Raw genomic sequence first — 23197 nt, forward strand, 5'->3', positions numbered from 1 at the left:
CCCAGTAATATTTTGTCCTTTAAATTATCTGTAGATTGAAATGACAAAACGGTTGCTTTCATTTCTGGTTATACAGCTTTCTGTAGCTGCTGTCAGTATTTTTGACACAATGTTGCCACAAGTCCAAATACAGTACAGCCCAAAATTATTCTTACCTATGGCAAAATAATTTTCTTTGAACCAAGAAATATGTTTCTGATTGGAAATAAGATGAGTACCTGTCACAAAGTAAGTTGAGGCACTACGTTTTTAACTCAGGAAGTTGATTACTTAAGAGATTGGTTTTGTAAAACTAAAATTAATTCATGTTACAACACACACAAGAAAAGAAACTGTACATGCAAACAATAGCTGATTCAAACCTGTTTACATGTAGTTAGTAAAAATAGACCTTTCCTACAAACTAGTAGGTATTGTAATCTTTGTTTGTGACAAGCAATTAACTGTTTGAACCCAACATAAGAGAGAAATGTGTAGTGAATGTGTGTGTGAAACACTGCAACACTGGACAATAGAGTCTTTAATTACAACTATCACATAGGTTAGTTTGATTGCCACATGCAGGGGAAGCCTTTTTGACAGAGTTCAAACGACAATGTTTGGAAATAACGCAAACCTTGAACTTCTCTTTGCTCTCTTGCATCTTAATCTTTCCTTCTTTGTGTTTTCACTCACACAAACTCAAGCTGTCAGCGTCCTGGTTAGGAGGATATGAGGTCACAGAACTAAACAAGGTGTCCCTCTAGATAAGCACACAACACACACCAACCACAGAAGGTTCTGGAGTTTGACTAAGCCATCCTAACAAATTGACATGCTTTCACTCAAACCACTACGTTTAATGTTTAGGGCCTTAGTTGAGCTTCTAGATGAAGCTCCACTTCTACAGCTTCCTCACAGTATTATGCAGCCACCATCACAATGCTTCACAGTGAGGGTCGCGTTCAAGAGGATGTGCATTGCTTGGCAATAGACTCGCAAGAAATATGTGATTTTTTGAAGCCAGTTTCAATACTGTACTTCAATCTTGTCATCTAACATTGTTTATTCATTTTTTTGCTTAATTTGTACATTTTGCTGTAAGCAAAGCTAAAATGTCACAAGAAACCATTTTTGTAAACTGTCCATATCTGTAAGAGGTGGAGTCATGAAATGTCCAACTCTCCTTTATCTTATTTAGATTACATAACTTGTGTCATTTCTTGCTGCTATAATGTTATGCAGGCCTCATAAATGTCAGCTTGTGATTGGACACGCAAAAGAAGCAGCTTGGCAGCAATGGCCTCATTGTGTCCAGGAAAGACACTGACCGCTCACTAAGGTATGTCCAACACGGCAGGGAGGTCTCAAACTGCTTCAATGCAAAGTGACAACCATGGAAACATCTTATTAGCTACTTCTGAGCTCCTGTTTGTACCCATGGTGGTAAAAATTAACCATGAATGAACCATCTTTCATGGCGGTGCAACAGGAGCCTTCAGGGCTTGTCGTGTGATGTAACACTGTCACAAATGTGCCATTCCCAGGGGCTTTAATGGAGGGGGTACAGAGAGGGCTTTGAAGTGTCACAATGAACACAAGGCTCTGTGCTCCCCCTGCCAAAAATCCCAGCATATCCCCGTTTCCCCCTACAGAGTAGTGGGTTTTGACACAAAGCCACAGCAATGGGGGTTACATAACTTGCTTCCAGGGAGTCCGATTGATTTAAATGAAGAAAAACTACCAAGAATGCGTGACCCTTTTGAAGTTGGTATTATGCATTTTTAGGAAGCTTTTGCTCACATTGGGTCATTTGCCAGAAGGTAGAGCTCAATTAGACGCGTAAGACACGCAACCACACACAAGAAAGAGTGAGAGAGAGTGAGAGAGAGAGAGAGAGTGAGAGAGAGACAGAGAGAGAAAGACAGAATTCCCATCAAGCCTGGAATCAGCAGGGGTCAATCAGAAAGCTTGTGCCTACGTCACATCTCATGTCTAGTATTGTTTACTAGAGGTCTGATGACACACGGGATGAGGGGAAATGAGATAGATAATGAACGTTGCCAGGAAGTAAATCTGTTTGACTACATTTGCTAATGACCAGGCATTATAAGCTGACATAGAATCCTGAGTTTATTGTCTAGCTCAATCCACAATGAAGTCAACATGAAGTAGACATGTCCTGAAAGTAAGCCTCTTTGTCACAAGGACAGATAACTGTAACTGCATAAATGGCTTAAGTGAAGAGACAGATAAGCTAAGGAGAGCATTAATCAAAAAAAGCAACCAACAAGGAGAAGATAACTCTGAAGAAGCTATTTATTCATGTGCTCCACAAATGTGTTCACTATGGAAGAGTGGTAGAGACTGAGACGCTGTTTGGGGATATTGGGACAATAGATGTTATGAAACTCAGGTAAATCAGGGAGGAAAGACTTTTAGAGGCAGCAAAACACTTGAGACTATAAAACAGTTGTCCCGCAGGATATTGACCCTGAACATGCAGCCAGAGTCACAGCGGTTTAGATAAAAACATAATCGTGACTGGAAGGGTACAGTCAAAGTCCAGACCTATGTCCAATTGTGAATTTGTGGAATACTTGACAATTGCTGTCCGCACACAGTGTCCAGCCAGTTTGACTGAGTTTGATCATTTTTTTTGCCAAAGAATGGTCAGAAACACATCTGCATTGCTGCAAATTGTGGCTCTACAATGTTGACTTTTGACTTGAAGAACTAAATAATAATGAATATCCAAGTTCTTAAATTCCGTCCCTTTCACTTAATAGCAACTCACTACTTTGTGTTGGTCTAACACAAAAAATTTTATGTAGTAGTTATTTATATCTTTATTTCTAGTTGGTGGAATACTTTTAAAATAAACTGGCAAAAGTGAACTGAAAAAATGAGGACAAAAGGTGAACGAGAGAATGGTTCAAAAGTGCATCAGGCTCGACATCTAGTCTGGCTCTTATCGTCAAAAGGCAAAGGATGGTTAAGAAGACGAGACTGGGACCTTATCTATATCTTGCATCCAGTGTCTGCAGCTAAACGTTGTCTCCTTGCGCTCTCAGTCCTCTTTGCCCTCAAGTTTTGAACACAGAGAAGGTTATCTATTAGAAAATTCTTTAAAACCTTCTCACATGGCCACAACTGATAAGCTGCAAAGTGTTTTCTTAAGCTTCATATATCTATAGAAACAATATACAAGTTAGGGGAAAGAGGTGCTGATCAAATCAGAAGATTTCAGATTCTCAGGTAGCAAAACACAGATTATAAACAAACCTCACATTTTAAAATTAGAAATGACTTACCTGCTTTTTTCTTCCCAGTAGCAACGGAGAGGCCCTGGGGAGAAAAAAAAAAAGATCATAGAACATAGTTAGGATTTGGTTTCTAGAATTTTTATAATGCTTTAATGTTCATGCGAATCGCTGCACTTCATCGCAGTGATTGGCTGATAAACTGAGTTAATCAGCAGATATGTATTGTGATGGTGAAACAATACACATCTATAGAAACTCATTGCACTGAAAAGTTTACCACACACTCACCTAAATGTACAGTTTTAATAGAAAGTCACATGGCTGCATGGGTACGCAGGGATTACACTCAGAGGAACTCCAGAGACTCTATGGTCCCAGAAATAAGTCTGCATAGTTTTCTGATGTGCACATGTTTAATAAATGGTCAAAGCAGATAATAAACTCTCTAGAGACCTCTGAACAAATATCACATCATTAATAGTCTGAGCAAAATGAACACTTTTTTCATGAGTCAGTGTTGTTTCAACTCTCCACGTAGGGGAAACATTATAGATAAAAATCACAGCATAGTAGATTTTCATCATGCAGCTAACTTAATATGTCCTTCTTTGGAGCTTTTGTGGATTTTAGGAATTACTACTGCGTTAACAGCAAGTGGAGAGTGAGGATAAGTGTTTGAGGGTGCATGCGTGTGCGTATGTGTGTGTTTGAGTGCGTGTGGGGAGCAGCAGTCACATGGAATGCAAAGGTCTTTCTTGCCCATGACATTTGACCTCAGGGGCTTCGGCTGAGCTCCTCACCCTGACCCGTTTTAATCTACACTCCTCTACAAGAGACTGGAGCTATTAAAGGATTCCTGTAATACACTGACAATGTCCACATTTCCATCCACGTGCAAAATGCAGGAAACACTCCCCTGCATTCTAGGTGTATGGAGCACATAGTGCCAGTGTTGGCCCTCCCCAACGTATTGTGACACACTGCTGTTCGAGAGGCTGATAGAAAGCTGCTGCATTTTTTTCTAGCTTACAAAAAGAAGCTAGAAAAAAACAGGTGGCCGTTGTGTAATTATTATTATTATTATTATTATTATTATTATTATTATTATTATTATTATTATTATTATTATTATTATTATTATTATTATTAATTTTTGCATGAAAATGCACTGTGTTGCAACATCCCAAATCTATTTAATAGTCTGAAGTGCAACAAACGTGGGTGGGTGTAAATCCCCCATCCATCCCTTAATCAGGACAATTGAAAACAAGGAGACAGTTTAATGCAATGAACTTTTTAAATTAGAGTAAACAACGATGATGGTTTCTCTTTAACAAGCATGTGGTTTTGTTGCACCACCCATTCTCAATGTGTGCCTGCCCTCTGCTCCTGGCATGACATGGAGCAGGTTCTCTCTGTGTGGGATTGTCCAGGCAAGTGTCAAGTGTTCACTGGGGACCCGCGGGCTGCAGAGCCACTTCAGCTGTTTCATTTACTGCCACTAATTTCATGGAAGTGACCTGGTTTTGGGTGGTATGGTATTTGTTTCCCTTACACATGTGTCTAGAAAGGTCTGTGGGCCTGCACAGTTATATGCCACACGGTTATTGCTTCCCCGACCGCAGTCTGCAGTTTAGTGAAACAGATTTTCCCACGAATTGTTTTGCTATGGTACATGTAACTTCAGAAATTCTGTCTTTGCATCTACATCTGAAAGCATTTTCTCCAGGTTCAAACATAAAAATCTCCTGTGATGGAAATGGTTTATAGCAAATCTTTAAAGATCTGTAAAACACTAACACGGCAGAATTTCATAATAGCTTTTTCTTTGTTTTGAAAAAAAAAAAAAAGATATGCCTTGATACTTAACTCTTTGCCTTGCAGACAGATGTAATTTTGATTTGCCCCAACAGAGAGCATATTTTGTTTGTGCCTCTATAAATGTTCTATAAATGTAATAAGTAATCACTGTCATGTGACTCATACACAAACCCAGGCAATCCAAAAATCCAGTTTCTTTCCCTCTGTTAGCCTCTTATCGCCTGTTCCGCTGTAGCTTGGATGTGTGTGTGTGTGTGGGGTGGGTGCGTGCGTGCGTGTGATTGTGTGTGTGTGTGTGTGTGTGTGGGTGTGTGTAGGTGTGTGTGTGTGTGTGGGGGTGTGTGGGTGTGTGTGTGTGTGTGTGTGTGTGTGTGACCACCCATGGTCTGTGCTAGCTGGGGATTATGATTCTTAAGCTAACCCAAACCTTTTCTCCACCACTTAGCGCAAATAGCTAAATTGGTCCATATGGCTAACAGTCAGTCAGCATCTTAAGGTAACTGTGTGTGATCAGGGAAGGATTGCATGTGCACTGCCACAAAAACCCTGGCAGATGCTATTTGGAATTTACTTATTTATTATGAACAGCACGAATGCGTTGCGGTGCATCTTCAAAGAAATTCATGTTTCTCTATACTCTGTCAGATTAGGATCGCAAAAAGTAAGAAATTGTGAAAAAGTCCCATGTTAGCTTTTTTCTTGAAAGTTTGACCCCCAATGCTTTTCCATGACATTCCACAATTAAATAGGTTACATATGCCACACTTATTTTATGTCCAGGGGGAAATGAGTAAATGACACAATGAGTTGGTGTAATGACATACTAGAAAGTTTCCTGCATTAAAGGCAAATTAGTGTCCAGATGTTAGATTTAACTGTAAGTACAAACCAAAACAGCGAAAAACATTTAAAAAGCCATTCCGAGATCAAAAGCACAAGTACAGTACTTTGTGGTAGTGATTCTTTTTCTATAAACCTTTTTTCACATTTTGTCTCATACAAATTACCAACATAAGCTCATTTACTGGGATCTTATGTGATTGAAAAACAGAAAGTATTGACCTCTTGTAAAGTAAAAACAAACCAATAAATACTTTACAAATACTTTGTCCATATCCAGAGGCTTTGGTTTACTCTGTCCATTCTTCCAAGTGTAATAAATTGCAAGCCTGAACTTTGAAGAACAATATTTCGTCTCTACCAGCTTTGTAGCTCTATAGACTAACATACATGTTCCATTCTTCTTTGCTGAAACCCAGACTGATTGGATGGGGTGAACCTGTGAATATTAGTGTATGGCTTGCCACATTTAATTCTCAATTGGATTTAGGTTTTAATTTTGACTGAATAGAATAGAACAGATTTTCCTTTGGCCACACTTTTCAGATTGATATTTGCATTTTGAAAAGCATGTGTCAATTACTGTCCAATTCACAGTTATCCACCACATTGGTGTAGTTTGTAAAATAATATATAAAAAACAGTGTTTGGTTATTGTGCAAATGCAATTTAAAAGGAGTTCAAGGTGTGTGAGTACTTTTGCAAGGCATTGTAAAACCTTTTTAGTTGTACAAGAAGGCTAATATTTATATTGAGCACACAGTGGGCCCTCAGTCCTTCTGTCAACTGGACACATGTAACTCAAACTCCAGAGTAGAGTGATGGTCTCCGTCTCAGCTGAATGAAAGGGGCACACGTTAAAATTCAAACACGGACACCCATTTTCACAGACGTTTACACAAGTAAGCTAATTGACGGGGCGTCTTGTTTCAGGCAGGATCTTGAGGGTCTTAGACCTGGTCTTCATGAACATAAACGGACTCTTGAGTGGTCTTAAAAATCCATTACTGGATTAGACAAGAGCTGTGACCTCAAGGCACAAGACATGGCCAACAAAAACTGGTATTAGTTCTTATAGAAAAATAGTATTTTACAGTTAGTTTGTAATTTAAAAAGGGAAACAACGGCTGTACTTTTTCCACATTGTGTTATGCACAAAGTTAATGAGAATAAGCGCAAATTCCCAACTGCATCAACTATGCTGGCTTGTGGATTTGCTGCTGACATTTTGGGGAGAGCACAGAGCGGGTTAACAAGAGAGATTAGACTGTCATAACTTCCTTTGCAGAAGGACCAGTCGGAGACATCCTGGGTCAGACTTTTAAAACACTGACTAAGCTATGCACTTTAGGTGCAGTGTCAGTTAGGTCAGCAGGGATCTCGAATGCTTACTACCTTACATGATACAATCGCCTGAACAAATTTACAACATTCTTTCGAAATGGTCTTAAAAAAAAAAAAATCAAGGGAAAAGACTATAATCTTCACTGACATGAATCATCCGTGAGGTACGTTGAAGGAAAACATCAATGAAATCGCTTGAAAACACACTCCAGCTAAGAATCTCACTCAGAACCTTGAACCACACAGCCAAATAATCGTCCCTTTTTAATTCCGCGGTGGTTTATTGTGCATTCCTGTGCACTTGTGTCTATGAGTGCATTCGGTTTGTTGTTGTCTGATTTATGACACTTCATTATCAGCGGGCTGCGGGGGTGTTTCCAGATGCTTGGATCTTCTAGTCATCCTTAAGATTTACAGTCAACATGTACCGTCATCCTGCAACTATTGCACCGCTTGTCTTCATCATGCAGCAGATGCGCCTTTTTACAAGGTAAATGTACCAGCTTCTATCACCATGAGTGCTCATAAATGCTGTTTCAATACATAAAAAAAAGTAAGAAAATTCATAGAGAAATATTAAATTGCACGTGAGGTTATGTTGATTTGATATCGGCCCTTTGCCAAAGAAAAATTTAATCAAGAGGGAAAATGACAGCAGGACACACAGCAATTTATGAGCTATTTGACATTGGTGAAAAGGTGCAATAACTAAAAGTTTGCTCAGTCAAAAAAGAATTAAGGGCATCAACATACAAATCTGTTTACACGAAAAGTTGCATATGCAAACTGGGTCAGGCTCACACATGTGGATGGTGTGGGCATGTTTTGACTATGTGAGGTGCTTTCTTCTAGATGTAGTGTCTGATAATCATCAATGATGAAATAAAGAAACCTCCAAATTGCGTGCATGTTTCTTTCATGTTTCGTTCTCTCTTGATGCACCAATACACAGCCAAATTGACAGGAAAAACAAGATTTCTTCGTGGGAGTTGAGGAGAAGTTCATTTTCAACATCCTGTTCCAAACATAAGCCTTTCTTTTTTTTTTTTTTTTTTTTTTTCTGATCCTCTTACTGTAAACCACAACAGGCCTGTGTTTGTCTCCTTACTACAGCTGCGCTCAGCAGCAAAGTGACCTTGGGGACAATGACACAACACAACACAATGCAGCGAGAAGCGTGGCCATGGCCAGGACCCCTACCGCCAGAACTCTGTGGACTGAATGGTGGTTGGGTTCATAGCTCTCTGACTCAATCTGGCAGCCTTTAAGCCAAATGTGTGGGTGGAATGTAGGCAAACATGATTATGCCTGTTGCAGTCTGTGTTGACTATTGACTAAGAGCAGGAATGCAGAAGCAAATGAGAAGATAAATAAAGGGCAGCGAAAGTAGCAAAATCCCAGGGCTTTTATCTGACTAGGACATTGGGAAGGTGTGGTTTGGATGAAGGATGTTTGGGGACTGCGAGGCTGCCAGAGCGGAACACGGAGGAAGGACAGAGCAGAGGTCTGCAAGTGACCTTAGCACGCAAACCACAGCAAAACTATTGTCCGCCATGAGCAGTCAGATAAAGAGCTAATTTCATATATAACCTTCTGACAGGGAATTTAATTTGTTTCTCACTGTGTAATAAAAATATCTCTGAAGTAAGTATCCTCTGAAAGAACTGATGCAGTGGCTTGCAAGTGTTTATGTTTCTTAAGCCTTTTTACATTGTCATGCTACAACCACAGCTTTCATTGCATTTCATTGGGATCTTATGAGAAAGCATGAATTTGTGCACAACTGTGCTCTCAAACCTGAAGTCAGTACCATGTAGAACCACTATTTTACTGCAGTTACAGTTGTCTTTAGGTGAAGTCTTTGCGCGTTTGCTAATCTACAAACTAACATTTCTGTCCATTCTTCTTTGTAAAATGGCTTAGGTTCAGTCAGAGTGGAAGGAGAGCATTTACTTTTCATTTGTGAACTCCATTTTTGCCTTTGATTTGATGAGGTTGCATCAAATCTGACCGGCTTCCCTGCCCGTGCCGCAGCAGCACGCCAGGCCAACGCGCAGGGGCAAGGATGGCATGTTTGGCGTGCGCACCCTCACGCTCTGTTCAGTGTGTCAACTATAAACCCAGCTTAAGAGGATCTGTGATCCTCACCTATTCAAATTTTAAAATGAATCCTCAAAACATCAGGAAACCCGTGCAGGAAGGCCAAAACAGGTGTGATGTGAATATGTTTTATGTGCTCCGGTTAGAAGTCGAGCAGCTGCATTTTGGACTTTCAGTCCGCGTGTCAGAGGAATGCGGCCGATAGCAGCACGCAGCTCATTACAGTAGTCCTGTCGATTTGTGATGGAAGCATGAATTACATACTCATTTTTCATTTTCATTTGAAAATATTTACTAGTTTTAGTTATTTAAGTGTTATCTGATAAAAACAGGATTCAACACAAATAATCTGTTGATAAAGTTTAAAGTAAAGACCTGTCTGTAAAACCAAGATTAGTTATGATGACTTTAATAAATTGATCAAATCTTCCCTAATTTACTGATGATAAATAAACCTTGATTACTGCTCTCTTTGTTCCCTCTTAGTTTAGATGTTGCTGTACCTCATACTTCTTGGTATAAGGTACAGTTGTTCCACACACTTTGCATTTTCAGATAGGCAGTATGTGCGGAACAAATATATTGTTTTGTAACCTAGACCTGCTTTTAACGTTCTTTTACAACTTTATCCCTGTCCTGTCCGCTGGGTTTCTTAGTCTCTAATGTCCCCTCTTTGTCGTGTCTAACAATTTTCCGAGACTTTCCCAGAACAGCTGAACTTATAACAAGATTACATTATACACATCTTGGCTCTGTTTGCTAGTTAGGTGACTTCTGAAGGCAAGTGGTTGCAGTAGTTGTTCAGGAGCATCAGAATAAGGAGAAAGATACATATAAATATCAAAGTTTTCTTTAAAAAAAAAACCCAAAAGAAAAAAAGTGTTATTTTCCTAACATAACTTCTGAGCACCAATTAGATGGGTTAACCCGAAATATCAATATTGCCCATCGATGCTTGTGGCAAAAAGTGACAAAATGTGAAAATGATCATGGAATGTGATTAATTTCCTATCTATAACCTGTATTATAATCCCTATTCCCACTAGAGGAGAAATAAAGCTCAAAACAAAGGGTCAAAGGTTGCCCTGTTACAGCATGTTTTACAGAAGATTGAGGGGATGAAGGCTGGTACAGAGCAGCCCCTTCCCCGTCAACACATGCGTGACACGTAGAAACAACCCCGTGCTAAATTTAACACGCAGCTATGTGCTTTGTTCAGCAGCTCCTCGGGTTCTTTGGAGGATTCTGGCTCGTAAGCGTTGCTGGTGGGCATGACTGGTGCTAAAGGTGACTGATGTGTTGTTTCCGACTGTAACATTCAGAGGAAGGTGGTCAGGGGTCGGCAATCTCCACCCGCCTCTGCGGCTTGACACATCCTGAGCAGACCGCTAAAAATAGAGACGGGCAACAAATGCTTCCAAAACATTCAGATCTTCAGTTTACACTTTCGGGAAAATAATCACAGATTATCTCAATTGAAATAAGCCCCAAGTGCAGTCAAAAATGGAATACATTTTAAATTAAAATGAAGCAACACAATGCTAGCAAAACAAGAATGAAACCGCATCCGCTATACACAAAATACTGCCAAGAAAAACAGCTTGGGCAAAAAATAGTTGTTCCAGTTAAAGAGAAAAAACACCTGCTGTGGCACAACATCCGCTAGAAGTGAGCCCCACGTCAGACACAATATCAACAACCACCTGCCGGAGGCTAACAATAGCCTGCAGCTAGGCTAGCTAGAAGCCATATGTGCAGTGTTGTGATCTCAGTGGCTTCTTCATAGCAGTAACTTACAGATAATGTTGTTGCTATTTAAATGCCCACTCATCAAATATGCCACCGCTTCACCTTTGCAAAGGACAAGAAGAGAATGCTTTGTACTATCACACCACAATGTTCCACTATGTGTTAGGAGAGTGTCACTGGAACACAAATACCAAGCACCGCTTACACAACCCATCAGAAGCTGATAGGAATGCTAAACATTTCACCAGACTCAGCCTACGTGAACATAAATATCAAGTACAAAGACTCAACTCTTCTTTAGGAAAAAAAAAACCGTACATACTTTATTGTACGTCTAATTTTGCTTTAGCAAGTCATTTCTAAAGTAATTATTTTCAATTCAGCTTATGTAGAGAGAATCAATTGTCAACAAATGTCATCTCAAGGCAATCCTACAGGCAGCTTCAAGGTCAAGGCCATATCTTCCAAATTGATCCTGTAGTCATGTTCAATTTATGACTGAAATTGATTGAACCCTTTCTATCTAAGAAAATCCAGCAGATTGCATCAAGTCATTGATTTGCAGGATTCACTCTACTTGGATTGGTGTGTATCAACAGTGGACACTTGATTGCATGGTGCCGTAAACCTAACAGAACTCCCTCATACTGAGCAAACATGTAGCAACAGCTAAAAAAGGAGAACTCCCCTTTAACAGGACAAACCTACATTTGGAAAATCTATTTGTCCCTAAGCTTTAACTTCCTGGCCAATGTATGTTGAGAGGTTGAGTTAATATTTCCACATATCGTTCTTTTATCGTGCCATCTATTTTGTGAAGTGCACCAGCTTAATTCAGTCTACATAAATATCCATTTTTGTAATTCTGTAATTATGAAATTATCTTGTGTAAACTTGTAGACATATTTCTAGTACCAAAAATAATTGACTATGTATATCCTTGACAATAATATTAAAATAAAAGGCATAAATAAATAAAAAAGATAGTGTTGCGTGTAAAGTGCCAGTAATTACTTTGAAGAGTCAGAGTGAAAAATGTCTACTTTGTACATCTAGTACAAAGTAGATGTCTTTCATCCACAGAAACTTGCCTGAGAGAATATTGACTTTTGATTTGACCCTGTGGATTTCCACAGCAGGAAGTATGGAGTAAACACTGGATATCTGAGAATACTTTCCTTCTCAATTCACCCTGACTAGTAGTCAGTCCAATAGATTATTTTCATTTCAGAGACCTCGCAATTCTTTTTGGATTAAAGTATATGCACAAAATATTGTTACTTTGAAGTACTTCTAGGACCTTCTTTATTTTTGCCTACTCACTGCTTGAAAAATGTATCGTTGCATAATCCTTTTATACCTTTATAGTCAATCTTTCCATTCCTCTTTTATGTGTTGATTCAGAATATTACATCAGGGTGTTTTCCTCTTACGTAAGAAGAAACAAATTAAAATGAAAAATAAAATAAAAAAAAAAGTAAAATCAGTTAAAATTAAAAACGGTGTGTAAGACCTCCAGGAAAACCAGAAATTGATGTTTGCCATAGAAAAAAATATCAATAAAAACATCTAAAAAAAATTGCAGTAAATAACTAAAGAGGAAATAGAACTGTTGATATCTGAAAGTACCTGAAACTCAAGTGCAGTTGAATTGTTTTCACTATAGTTTTACCTCTATAGGATAATAACACAGCTGTAGCTGTGTAATCATCCTTCTCAAGGTAAGCAAAGGATCAAGGTTTAAATTGTAAGTTGATAAATTACTACTGACAAAGTGGTAATCCATCCATGAGACAAGATTTTATTGACTCATGAAGGTAAACAAGTGCCGATTGCTCTTTTGCAATCTAATGAATGTTGATATTTGATTCAGTTTAAATTAATTTAAGCAGATAGGGTAGTTATTTAGGATATGTGTTCTTTTGGATAAAGCGATGTGCATAAGTTAGTTTTAGAAAAAAGTCTCTCTCAAAATAAAACACAGTAAAGGTGGAAAAACAGGACGACCTAAGATTGTTAAGAACACCAGGGCATGTTAAATTTTACTATGCGATTTTTTTTTGGCCTTGTCATAATTCAAAAAGTTCAACAGTCAGTTCAGATTTGGATTTCAAACAACACTTGTATCAATAGGTACTTTTACAGTCATGAAGCAGAGTATCAACAATTAAGTCACCCAATTTATGCTCTTTAGAATAGTTTATTTAGCATTGTAACATAAGATTAAACCCATGTCAAAAGAAAACAAAAGTTAGTCACCTCTAGTAAACCATGAGGAAAATGTGACATTGTAATTGCGGGGTATATGCCTTGCCTTCTATTCAGAACAAAGTAGTGTTTTTCCTAGTCGGGATCCTTCTGCCTCTGAATATTTGCGCTAATTATAGATGATGTCTTTTTAATGTCAGTGTCTAATCTTGTAAAACTTAACATTCAAGCAGCTGAAATGAGATTTTAACCTCAACTGTGATTCTTCTTGACCCACATCTGCCTCATGTTTACATCATTTAGAAGATTTGTATTGTCTAGCTAAAAGGTTCAAGTATGTGTCACAGGTTTTTGGTACTCAGCATCATTCTGAAAGTATTAACTACTGCGAATATCCTTCAGAAAGTCTTAAACATGTTGGCTTTAATCATTCCCCCCCCCGAGGGGCCAATGCTGTAAAAAGCTTCCCATTAGGTGAGGTGAAAGCACTGTTTACCCAAGCTTAGCAAATGTCCTGAGGTTACAGGCCGAATGAATGCAGTTGCAGGAGCTGGTTGCAGACCAATGCACTGTGCATCATCCATTGTTCATATGAAAAGTACAGATGTGCAATAAGAAAAAGTAGTGTCGATGTTATACAGATAATCCAACAGATAATTCAGGAATGTCATTAAAGCCAAGGAATTCTGGTAAACAAATCCCTGCTTTTAGCACAGATACATTCTATGTTATGGTTTTCTCCTTTTCATCTTATGGTGAGATAAAAGCTCAGACTAGCTAAAGTCCATGTTCGCAGACCTTCTTGAACAGAATGTTGATAAATCGTAAAATGAGCAAACAAGGAGCATAAAGACGTGTCTCACTTGAAGCGTGTCCCCCCGCCCTGGCTTTTCACCTTTCAGACTCCCCTTCTGACCCCTTTGTTGGGGTGAAAAGGGATAGATCTTTGCAACCAGCTAATTATGGAGTCTTAGCGTCTGCTTGGCTAACTCCTAAGAGCAAAGAGAGACCCCTACAACTGAGAAACTCATTTTAGGGGTTAGACCCCCTGTTGCCTTCAGAACTGTTTCCATTCAACAATGTGCAGGAACATTCCTCAGAGATCCTGGACCACAGTGATATGATAGTTGCTGCAGTTTTGGGAGTGTTTAAACGGTGCTCAGTATTAAGCGACGAAGTGATCTAAGAAAATATTCTCCACAATAGTACACAAAATCCCCCAATTTCTAAAATCACAAAAATATCCAGATGGCGTTTTACTCTAAGTCGCATCAAAAATCTTAACTTGAAGTATTAAAATGACTTCCAGTACACAGTGCCATTAGTTTGCCAAATTGGTTTTATGTGGCTCAACAAACATGTGGAAGAATGTACTGTGGTCAGATGACACCAGAAATTATCATTTTTGCCAATATATAAAGAAAAACTAAAGGAACCAATCAACCTTAACATACTATCCTCACAATAAAACATGGTGGTGGCTGCATTAGGCCGTGGAAAAGCTTGTTCCCTTTTTCCATTAGCAGGGACATGGTTAATGGGATGATGGATGGACGTAAATATAGGGTAACCCTATATCTTGTTGGAAACTGCATCAGACTGCAATAAACTTATGTAAAGTGGAGACTGTTGAGAGAGGAAAACTGGTAGAAAAATATCTCAAAAGACATGCGGATATTAAAAGCTGGTTTTACAAGTCAGGGATGCTGAGTGCAAATTCTTACCACATTGTTCAGATTTTTACTTGGAAAAAAAAAGCTATGCATCTTTTTACGTCTTCTGTTTTTATGCTTGAAAGAAAATAAGCCTAACCCTAACTCTAACCTTCATTTCTGCATATGACCAAAGTCATTAAGGGATTATTAGACTTATGCAAACATTGTTCTAATGTTTGCATTAGAGGAATAGAGGGAAAGGCCAGGTCTCTTTGCCAAGTATGACCAATGAAAAATGTTTAAAAGCAAAGAAATTATGGTCACCTTTACCTAACACTTATTTACGTTGCTATGATATTAGCAAAGAATTGGAAAAAAGTGTCTCCGCCACGACTTACCTCACTTTTAGGCTTGGCTCCATGAGATTTTGCAGATCCTGACGAGAAAGTTCCAGTTGCATGTGGAGGTGGGAGGGTTAGTGAAGTTGCTGGTGTAGGTCCATGATCGGTATTCTGCACAAATGGAACGGAAGAGGGTAAAAATCCCATGTTAAGAAGTCATCTGTATTTTACAAACTCACAGATACAATACAAGATATTTGTCTTATCGCTGATAACACAAGAGTTTAAAACAGTTAAAGAACATTCAGCTTGGAGACACACCAGGTGATGACGGCGCTGAAGAGTAGGGGTGCTGTCCATAGAGGAGGTGGCGCTGAGTGCGTTTTCAATTTCCTGGTCCAGCTGGTCCAGCTTCATCAACAGCAGCACCATTGAGTCCAAACGAGCATGTTCATGCTGAGTAAAGAGATCAATCTGTTAGGAAGATTCGGGGCATTTTTAAATAGATAAAAGCCTTTTAACAGTCTACAACATTCTTTAAGCTTCAGTCTTTCATGCATTTCTTTCATACTCCTTTCCCAATAAACAGTTTTACAACAAGTGTCACACTGACCTCAGGTGGCTTGACTTCAGTAAGACAAGCTGAACTGGATAGTCCAGTGCTACCATCCACTTCCCCACAGGCTAGTATCACATGAAGCATTGTAGAAACCCTCTTTGAGTGTTTGAAACAAAATATGTTGCTTTTCTTCTGTTTATCTTTTATCATATCACTGGGTGTGGAACTGAGTCAGAGGTTGTCTTTAAAAACAAACTACCCCAATAAATTTATTGGCTGGCCTAATAGTTCTGAACAAACCTTGTTACAAGCCTGGCGGCCCACCAATAAATATTTAACAAGAAACAGCTTATGACACACACACACAGCTTATGATTGCATGTGCATTTAAACTTGCGGCAGCAGGGCTGCTTGTCATGTTGCGTCTATTTCCTGGCATTGAGGGCAAATCTCATTGGGCTATTTGGGATACAGTAAAACTTTATTCATTTAATTGAAAACATCTCCTGAAATGGTAACCGTGGCTCCCTCTTCTGAGATCAACTATACAATTCTGGGTGTGTATGCATGACAACATTCATTGGCTAAGAAATGCGGGTAATGTTAATGTGTTCCTGGCTATAGCTCTGCTCGATCCCTCTGCCGTTTGTAAACATTTCAGGACTTGTGCATGAATTCATTTTTATGTCAGAGATGAATTAAAATAAAAAAATTTTTTTTAAAAATCGGTTTTTATTGGATTTGCAGAGGGAGCAAATAATCAGGTCACAAAATGGCACCTCACTGATGCATAGAGCAGCATTCCTAGCTCAAGGCGCCGCACATTACTTCACTGTGTCCTTGGCAAAGTATCACAATGAAACATTGTACCGTAGTAAAACAATGACATCTTTACAAGGCTTGTGTGAATGAACAAAAGCATCTGTCTCAGGATGGCAATAACAACCACCAAACTGCAGCACTGAGAAAAACCAAACAGGACAAAAACAGCTGCATCACAGGCAGTGATGTTTACCTGTTCTGTCATCTCTCTTTTTTTTTTCAAAAAAGATTTTTAAATGCAAACAGAAAGCCTAAGTAAGAGCGCACTTAGAGGGATGTTTTCCAAGTCATCTGGTCAGAGATAAATGACAGTTGAGCCATTTCGGCCCTCAGGGGTTAGGATCAGGCCTTGTTGCTAAAACAAATAAACACAGAACCAAAAGCCAATATCAGTTTAATCTCAAGCCATATTGCAAACCAGATGGCTTCGTTTTACAGGGTGAACCTGCAACAGCCATGTGGTCAGCTAGGGACTTCATCATTAGTAAGCACAGGAGATTTTTCCAGCTTCCTGCTGCCTCTAAGAGATATTGTTTGCAGGAAACAGCATTTTTTTATGGGATTCAATGTTTTTGTCTCTTAAGATTTTGCAAACTAATCACTGACTTTCACCTGCTCTAGGCAAATTCATTTCTTCTTGTTATTGTACCTTTAGTTAATTTTTGTGTGAGTAAATTGGCAGAGTATTTGCAAGAAAATTTGTTAACTATGAAGAAAAAGGTTATTAGCGGCTGGTGAATGAATGTTATGGTATGTAGTTATTTCAAATCTATGCAACCCTGAACTTTTAAACTCTTGTTTGCCTAAAAGGAATATATAAATGAGTAAACATGCTGTCCTATTACTTTAAATACATTAAGAATAAAAAATTCACAAAAAATGACATTAAAAGATTCTAAGATCCTCTACCCTCAAGAAAATATAAAGCATGAACATATAACTTACAGGCTGCCTCCAGTACTACTATATTGCCTTGTAAAAGTGTTCATAAAACTTTGAAACGTTTTCTATTCTGCCTAACTAAAAACAACAGACCTTTCTGTATACACTGACATAACGTAGTCCATTATTGTGAAATAAAAAAGTGATATAGTAGAAAGTACTAAAAAAAAATTATGAAAGCCATTTCTAACCAATCTCTTTCATGGAATAAACCTGATTCCCTGAAAGAAATTGGTTAAGATAAGTTTGAATAAGCAGTACAATAGGAACAGACATGACAAGGATAAAATTGTGGCGAAGTGTAAAGCAGAATTGGAATGTAAAAAAAAAAAAAAAAAAAACCTAGCAAGCTTTGAAAATCTCAGAGCACTGGTTAGTCCATCATCAAAAATGAAAGAAATGGAATAAAATAGAAACAAACATCCACAGCTCCAGAGGGGAAATCTGTTCACAGTACATCTCCACAAATCTGAGCTTTGTGTAAGAGTGGGAGGAAGAAAGCTATTGTTGAAGAAAAGTCATCAGAAGTCTTGTTTAGGGTGGACCACAAGCCTTTTGGAAACAACAAACATGTGCATGAGGGTGCTCTGATTGGACATACATGAACATTCCTGTGTGCTGTATAGCAGGGATGCCTTGCCTCAGTAGGGACGCAAACTATTCAGAGTTGATTAAAAATAATTACATGGCTAATTACAAACCTGAAGAAAACGTATTACAGACTACACATGACTTGAGGTGTCCACCTTCCAGCAAGAATGGTTCATATCAAAGCATATTTCATCAATCCATTCATTTTCTTTACACCCTTGTCCCTTAGTGGGGTCGGGAGGGTTGCTGGTGCCTATCTCCAGCTAATGTTCCGGGCGAGAGGCGGGGTTCACCCTGGACAGGTCGCCAGTCTGTCGCATCAAAGCATATTCATGATTTAATTTGGCCAGTAAAAGAACAGACCTAAATCCAGTTAAAAGTTAATGGGAAGATTTGAAAATGTATGTTTATAGATGCTCTCCAGCCAATCTGGTTGAGTTTGTACAATTTAATAAAAAAGAAAAAGAATGTGCTGAAGCTTAAGTTTCTGGATTTGCAAGGCTGGTAGAGTCATACCCCAAAAACCTTTAGCAAAAGGTGGTTATACACAGTATTTACTTGAAAGGGTTTGAAAGAAATGTACAACTCGGTGCATTCTTTCAATTCTCATTTATGTGCTAAATTGAGTTGGTCTTTCACAACTCAACCAGAACTCCCAATGACACTGAAGTTTGGTTGTGATGTGGCAGGAGGAAGAGACTTGCAAGGCAGTCAGTGACAAGGTTATATTGCGTTTAAAAGGTTTTCTTGATAGGCACGAACTGCAGGAGATGAACATGTGAAATTATACACAGTTATACTACAAGCTGGAACTAGTTCAATAGCATGCTTAAAGGGGCTTGAACTTTCTATAATGTAAGAGTAAATCTAACCCTAACGACTGAGAGGTTCTATGGTCATTCCTTTTATCCAATGAATCAAAATCCATGCAATACAATAACAAAATTCTAATTATTGAATTGCATGAGAGTGCAACAACAAAGTGCATCAAAAGAACAACAATAATGTTGTTTCAAGAAAAAACAGTTTGAGCATTTCACACTGTAGATTGCTTAAGCTCCCAACTCCCTCTGCTATTACAGCCTCCATGCCCTTATAGGACCTTGTTTTGCAATGAGCGGTTGAGGAATAGTAAAACATTTCACAGAGACCCCCTCCCCTACTCACAGATCTGAAAGCATGTGAGAGTGAAGTCATTGTTTTCCAAACCACATTGCCAGAGTGTGGGACATTATTTGTCAGACATTTATTCCCAGTAAGGAAACTGCTCTTTTTGACAGATATGTTCCTAGAATGACAATTACTGCGCAACAGAAAAAAATAATCAATTGCAAGGTTTCTTATGGCACTTACCTTTCTCATCCGCACCTTGACCACGCTGTCGTCTTTCTGATCTCCAGCCTCATGTGTCCCTTTGACATCTGAGCCGGATGGTGACGTCTCGCTGGAAACAGCTGAGAATATGGCATCATCCAACTCCCCCATCGCAGAAACTCTTCCTCCCAAGCTGTGGTTTTTCCTGTAACCATCTGCCACCTCAGAGCAAGGTGACTCACCCAAGTCAGAGGTTTGGTTGCCATGGAGTCCCTCACTGACCTCTTTAGAGAGGACGGGAAGTTTCATGTGTTGCTCAGTAGCGTGGCATTTATTATCCAGAAGGGTGTTATGGACTTGGTTTTCAGCAATATCAGCTTCTGTTTTCTTTCTAGCTTTTGCCACAGTATCATCATCATCTGCCTCAATTAGACGGATCTCTGGAATAGTCAGAAGTTTAGAATAGTTATTTTCAATAGGCAGAGGTATGTCTGCATCCTCGCATGCAGTCAACTCTTTGGGTAAGGAGCTCTCAACCATGTTATCCAATGACTGACTTAAAGAAGTTTTCACAAGCTGATCTCCACAACACATAGTGCTTGTTTGTGTGGATTCTCTTTCTGAATTTCCAACCCTCTGGTGTTCAGCTGATACAGTTTCAATCACCGCCAAACACTGATTTTTAACATTAGTCTGAAATGTGTCAAGCTGCTCTCCTTGTTCTGCACTTTCCAGCGTATGAGGCCAGTTCCTTGCTGTTTTTGCAACATTATGTTTCTCAACTAGTGTCTGGTTAAGCATTTCACAATCATTACTCTCATCTAAAGCCATTGCACAGTTATAAGAAACCTTCTCAAAGTGAACGTTCATGGAGTGATGAGTGTGTCCTGCGTTTTCATTTAAAGTTTCTGAGTCATCCGATCCATCCAGCCTGTGAGCAAGAACAGGACTCTGGCATTGGGTAAATCTTTTGTCACATTGTTCATCCAGTGAAAAAGCCACAACAGGTTGCACTGACAGTGTATTGTCACTGTCCATTCTATCAGGCAAATTTTGTAGGACAAAAACAGGTCGTCCTGCACTTTCCTGGTCAGAGATGGAAATAATCCCTTTAATCTCTGGGCAGTTGGCTTGAAGTTCCTGTTCGGCAGCAGCAGGAAGGTTCAGGATGCCCTTGAAAATTTCACAATCACTGGCTTGATCTAATACCACAGCACAGTTAGAATAGTTCTGCTCATCTTGAACATTTCTTAAATGATTGAGTCCTGCATTTTCATTTTTTGTTTCCAACTCCTTCAGTCCACCCAGCTGATGAACAAAAACAGTGTTGTGGCTGTCAGTAAATCCTTCGTCACATTCTTCATCTAGTGCAGAAGATAAAAATGGTTCCTTGTTAGGCAAGGACAGTGCACTCCCATCTTCCACTGCATTAGTAGAATTTTGCGGTGTAAAAAGCAGTCCACTTGTACCAGCGTGGTCGGAGGTGGAAATAATTTCTTCAACCTCTGGGCAGTTGGTTTGAGATTCCTCTTCGGCGCCAGCGCAACGGTTCAGTGTGACCTCAGAGATTTCAGGAGATCTGCTGTAACCCTCTATGTGGCTCTCCTTTGTCTGCTGATGGGTTGGAAGTTTGCCAATCTGCTCACCAGCAGATTCAGACAATGACGGCCCCTTGTTTGAAGAGATAGAGATGTATTGTTGTTCTTTAAGGCCTGTAAAGACAACATCATCCCTGAAGATATAACCCTGGCTACTTTCTGTGCCAATTACCACTTTACTGTAAAGAGGTTTTCCACTCTGATTATCAGTTGTAAAACTGGAGACGTTACTGTTTGAGTAACAACACGGGGCTCCAGAAATCCCAGCGTTTGTGGCTGGGAGATGTGCTGATTTGGAATTCCTCTGTGGAAGGCCAGCACCCACCAGCTCGTGAACTGTCTCCTGGAAATCCAGAGGCTTTCCATTGTTTTCAGTTTGCCTCATTCGTCCCAACTCTTCGACATCGTCAACAGCAAAAGCTTCAGCCAAAGTCGTCCGACCCAGGTCATCTGAAGGCACCTGGCAGCCCTCTGGCATGGAGGCACACCTCATCCGCCGGCCTTGTTTTAAAGCCCCAGAGCCCACCCAAAACCCCTCTCCGTCTACTCCATGACAGCACACCAGGTCCAGATCATCAAAGCTGTACTGTAATCCTGATGGGTGAGTCACATGCTCTTCCCAACTTCTTTTCCGTATAGCAACAGGCATGATGGAAAGCCAAGTACTATCCCATAGGGCTGCTGTCTAAATTGGACTACCAGATCTGCTGAAATTGAGAGAAGAAATGGGAGAGTAACAAATATCAAGTGTTCACTAGTTATAAGTTTACAGTAACTGAATGTCCAGATGACAGTATGGTAAGTCAAGCCCTGCTTCTCACTGTAACAGGAAGCAGTGGGTGAAAGTTCGAGGATTGCAACAACTCTGCATACCCGGTGCCATGGGAACTTATAAACTGGACCACTATACGATGTCAAGAGGCCTCATTATGTTGATCTAACAAGGAAAACTAATATATTTCCAAGGCAATGTCATTCTGAATTTTACTTTAAAGCTGGCCAACTACAGTCAGTCACCCTGAGCCAGAACAGATGTTTATGCTTTCAGATTATTAACTGGATAAACCTGACAAAAACAAGATTCTGAAGCTGATCTCGCTTATTCGCTTTTTACGGTCTTGACAACACAATTGTCAAATCACAAACTCACAAAAAAAGGGAGTGACATAAAAAAGGGAACTAAAACAGCACCTGAGAGTCAGTTTAAAAGTGCACAACTCAGTAAAATGTATTGTGGTACCTAACAGATCAAACTAAGTAATTTTATCTTGCTTTACATTTATTGTTCTGAATATCATGATATGTAAGCTCAATATCTGCTTTGTTATATTTGTCAACCAGTCTAACAGTACAGTATATGCGGTATGCAACTGTGACTGAAAAACTGACTTAAAAAGATTTAAATGATAAAAAAAATGTAATTATAAGTAATTATGCTTTTTCAAAAAGTTCCTTTTTAGGAAAGGAATACCAGGGCATGGTCAGCTTCATCTACCATACTTGGCATTAAACTGTAATTGTTAGAAGTACAAATAGATTTAGTTGAAAATAAAACATTTACACATTCTAGGAGCCCATTAAGCCAGCAAATGATATCCAAACTTCAACACACACTGGAGTTGAACAGTAACATTTAGTTTTTGTACATTTTCCAAGCATGACACAGCATCTTACAATAAAAATCAAGTATGTGGATTATTTTCCTATCCGGCAGAATGTATATTCCAACAAATCAGGTTTGTTGTAAGTGATCCAGAGAGATCCACTGGTTGTCTTCTCATTCATTTACCAGAAGCAATTCCTCCATATTCTGGGAACATGAATCTCTCTCTGTCCGATATTTGCAAGCGTATTCCAAATCCAGTCCTTAATTAGAAGCAGTGCAGGCCATTTTCAAGGCTCCAGTCAGTACTCTTGCTCTTGGATTGCTGTACAAGTCTTGGCACCTCCAAAGGCAGAAAGAAAGCCGGGAAGCAGAGAGACGTCCATGGACCGTTTCCATCTTGATCACATTAGAGGTTTTCTGCTGACACTGAGTGCCGAAGAGCTGAGGTGGTGTGAGAGGGGA

The 23197-nt window shown here is 39.3% G+C and overlaps 1 protein-coding gene across 1 annotated transcript in view; it reads right to left on the reverse strand.

Annotated features, from left to right (window-relative positions):
* dlc1 (DLC1 Rho GTPase activating protein) overlaps window positions 1–23197 on the reverse strand; it is a 76507-nt gene extending 53310 nt beyond the window's left edge. The window contains exons 1-4 of the mRNA XM_017306348.1: window positions 19571–23197; window positions 15625–15759; window positions 15361–15474; window positions 3294–3327 (exon numbers count right to left, since the gene is read on the reverse strand). Of these exons, the coding sequence (XP_017161837.1) occupies window positions 3294–3327; window positions 15361–15474; window positions 15625–15759; window positions 19571–21778 (2491 nt within the window). The 5' untranslated portion in view covers window positions 21779–23197. The remainder of the gene's footprint in view (window positions 1–3293; window positions 3328–15360; window positions 15475–15624; window positions 15760–19570) is intronic.

This window comes from Poecilia reticulata, linkage group LG1 (assembly GCF_000633615.1).
Source record: "Poecilia reticulata strain Guanapo linkage group LG1, Guppy_female_1.0+MT, whole genome shotgun sequence".
Lineage (NCBI taxonomy): Eukaryota > Metazoa > Chordata > Actinopteri > Cyprinodontiformes > Poeciliidae > Poecilia > Poecilia reticulata.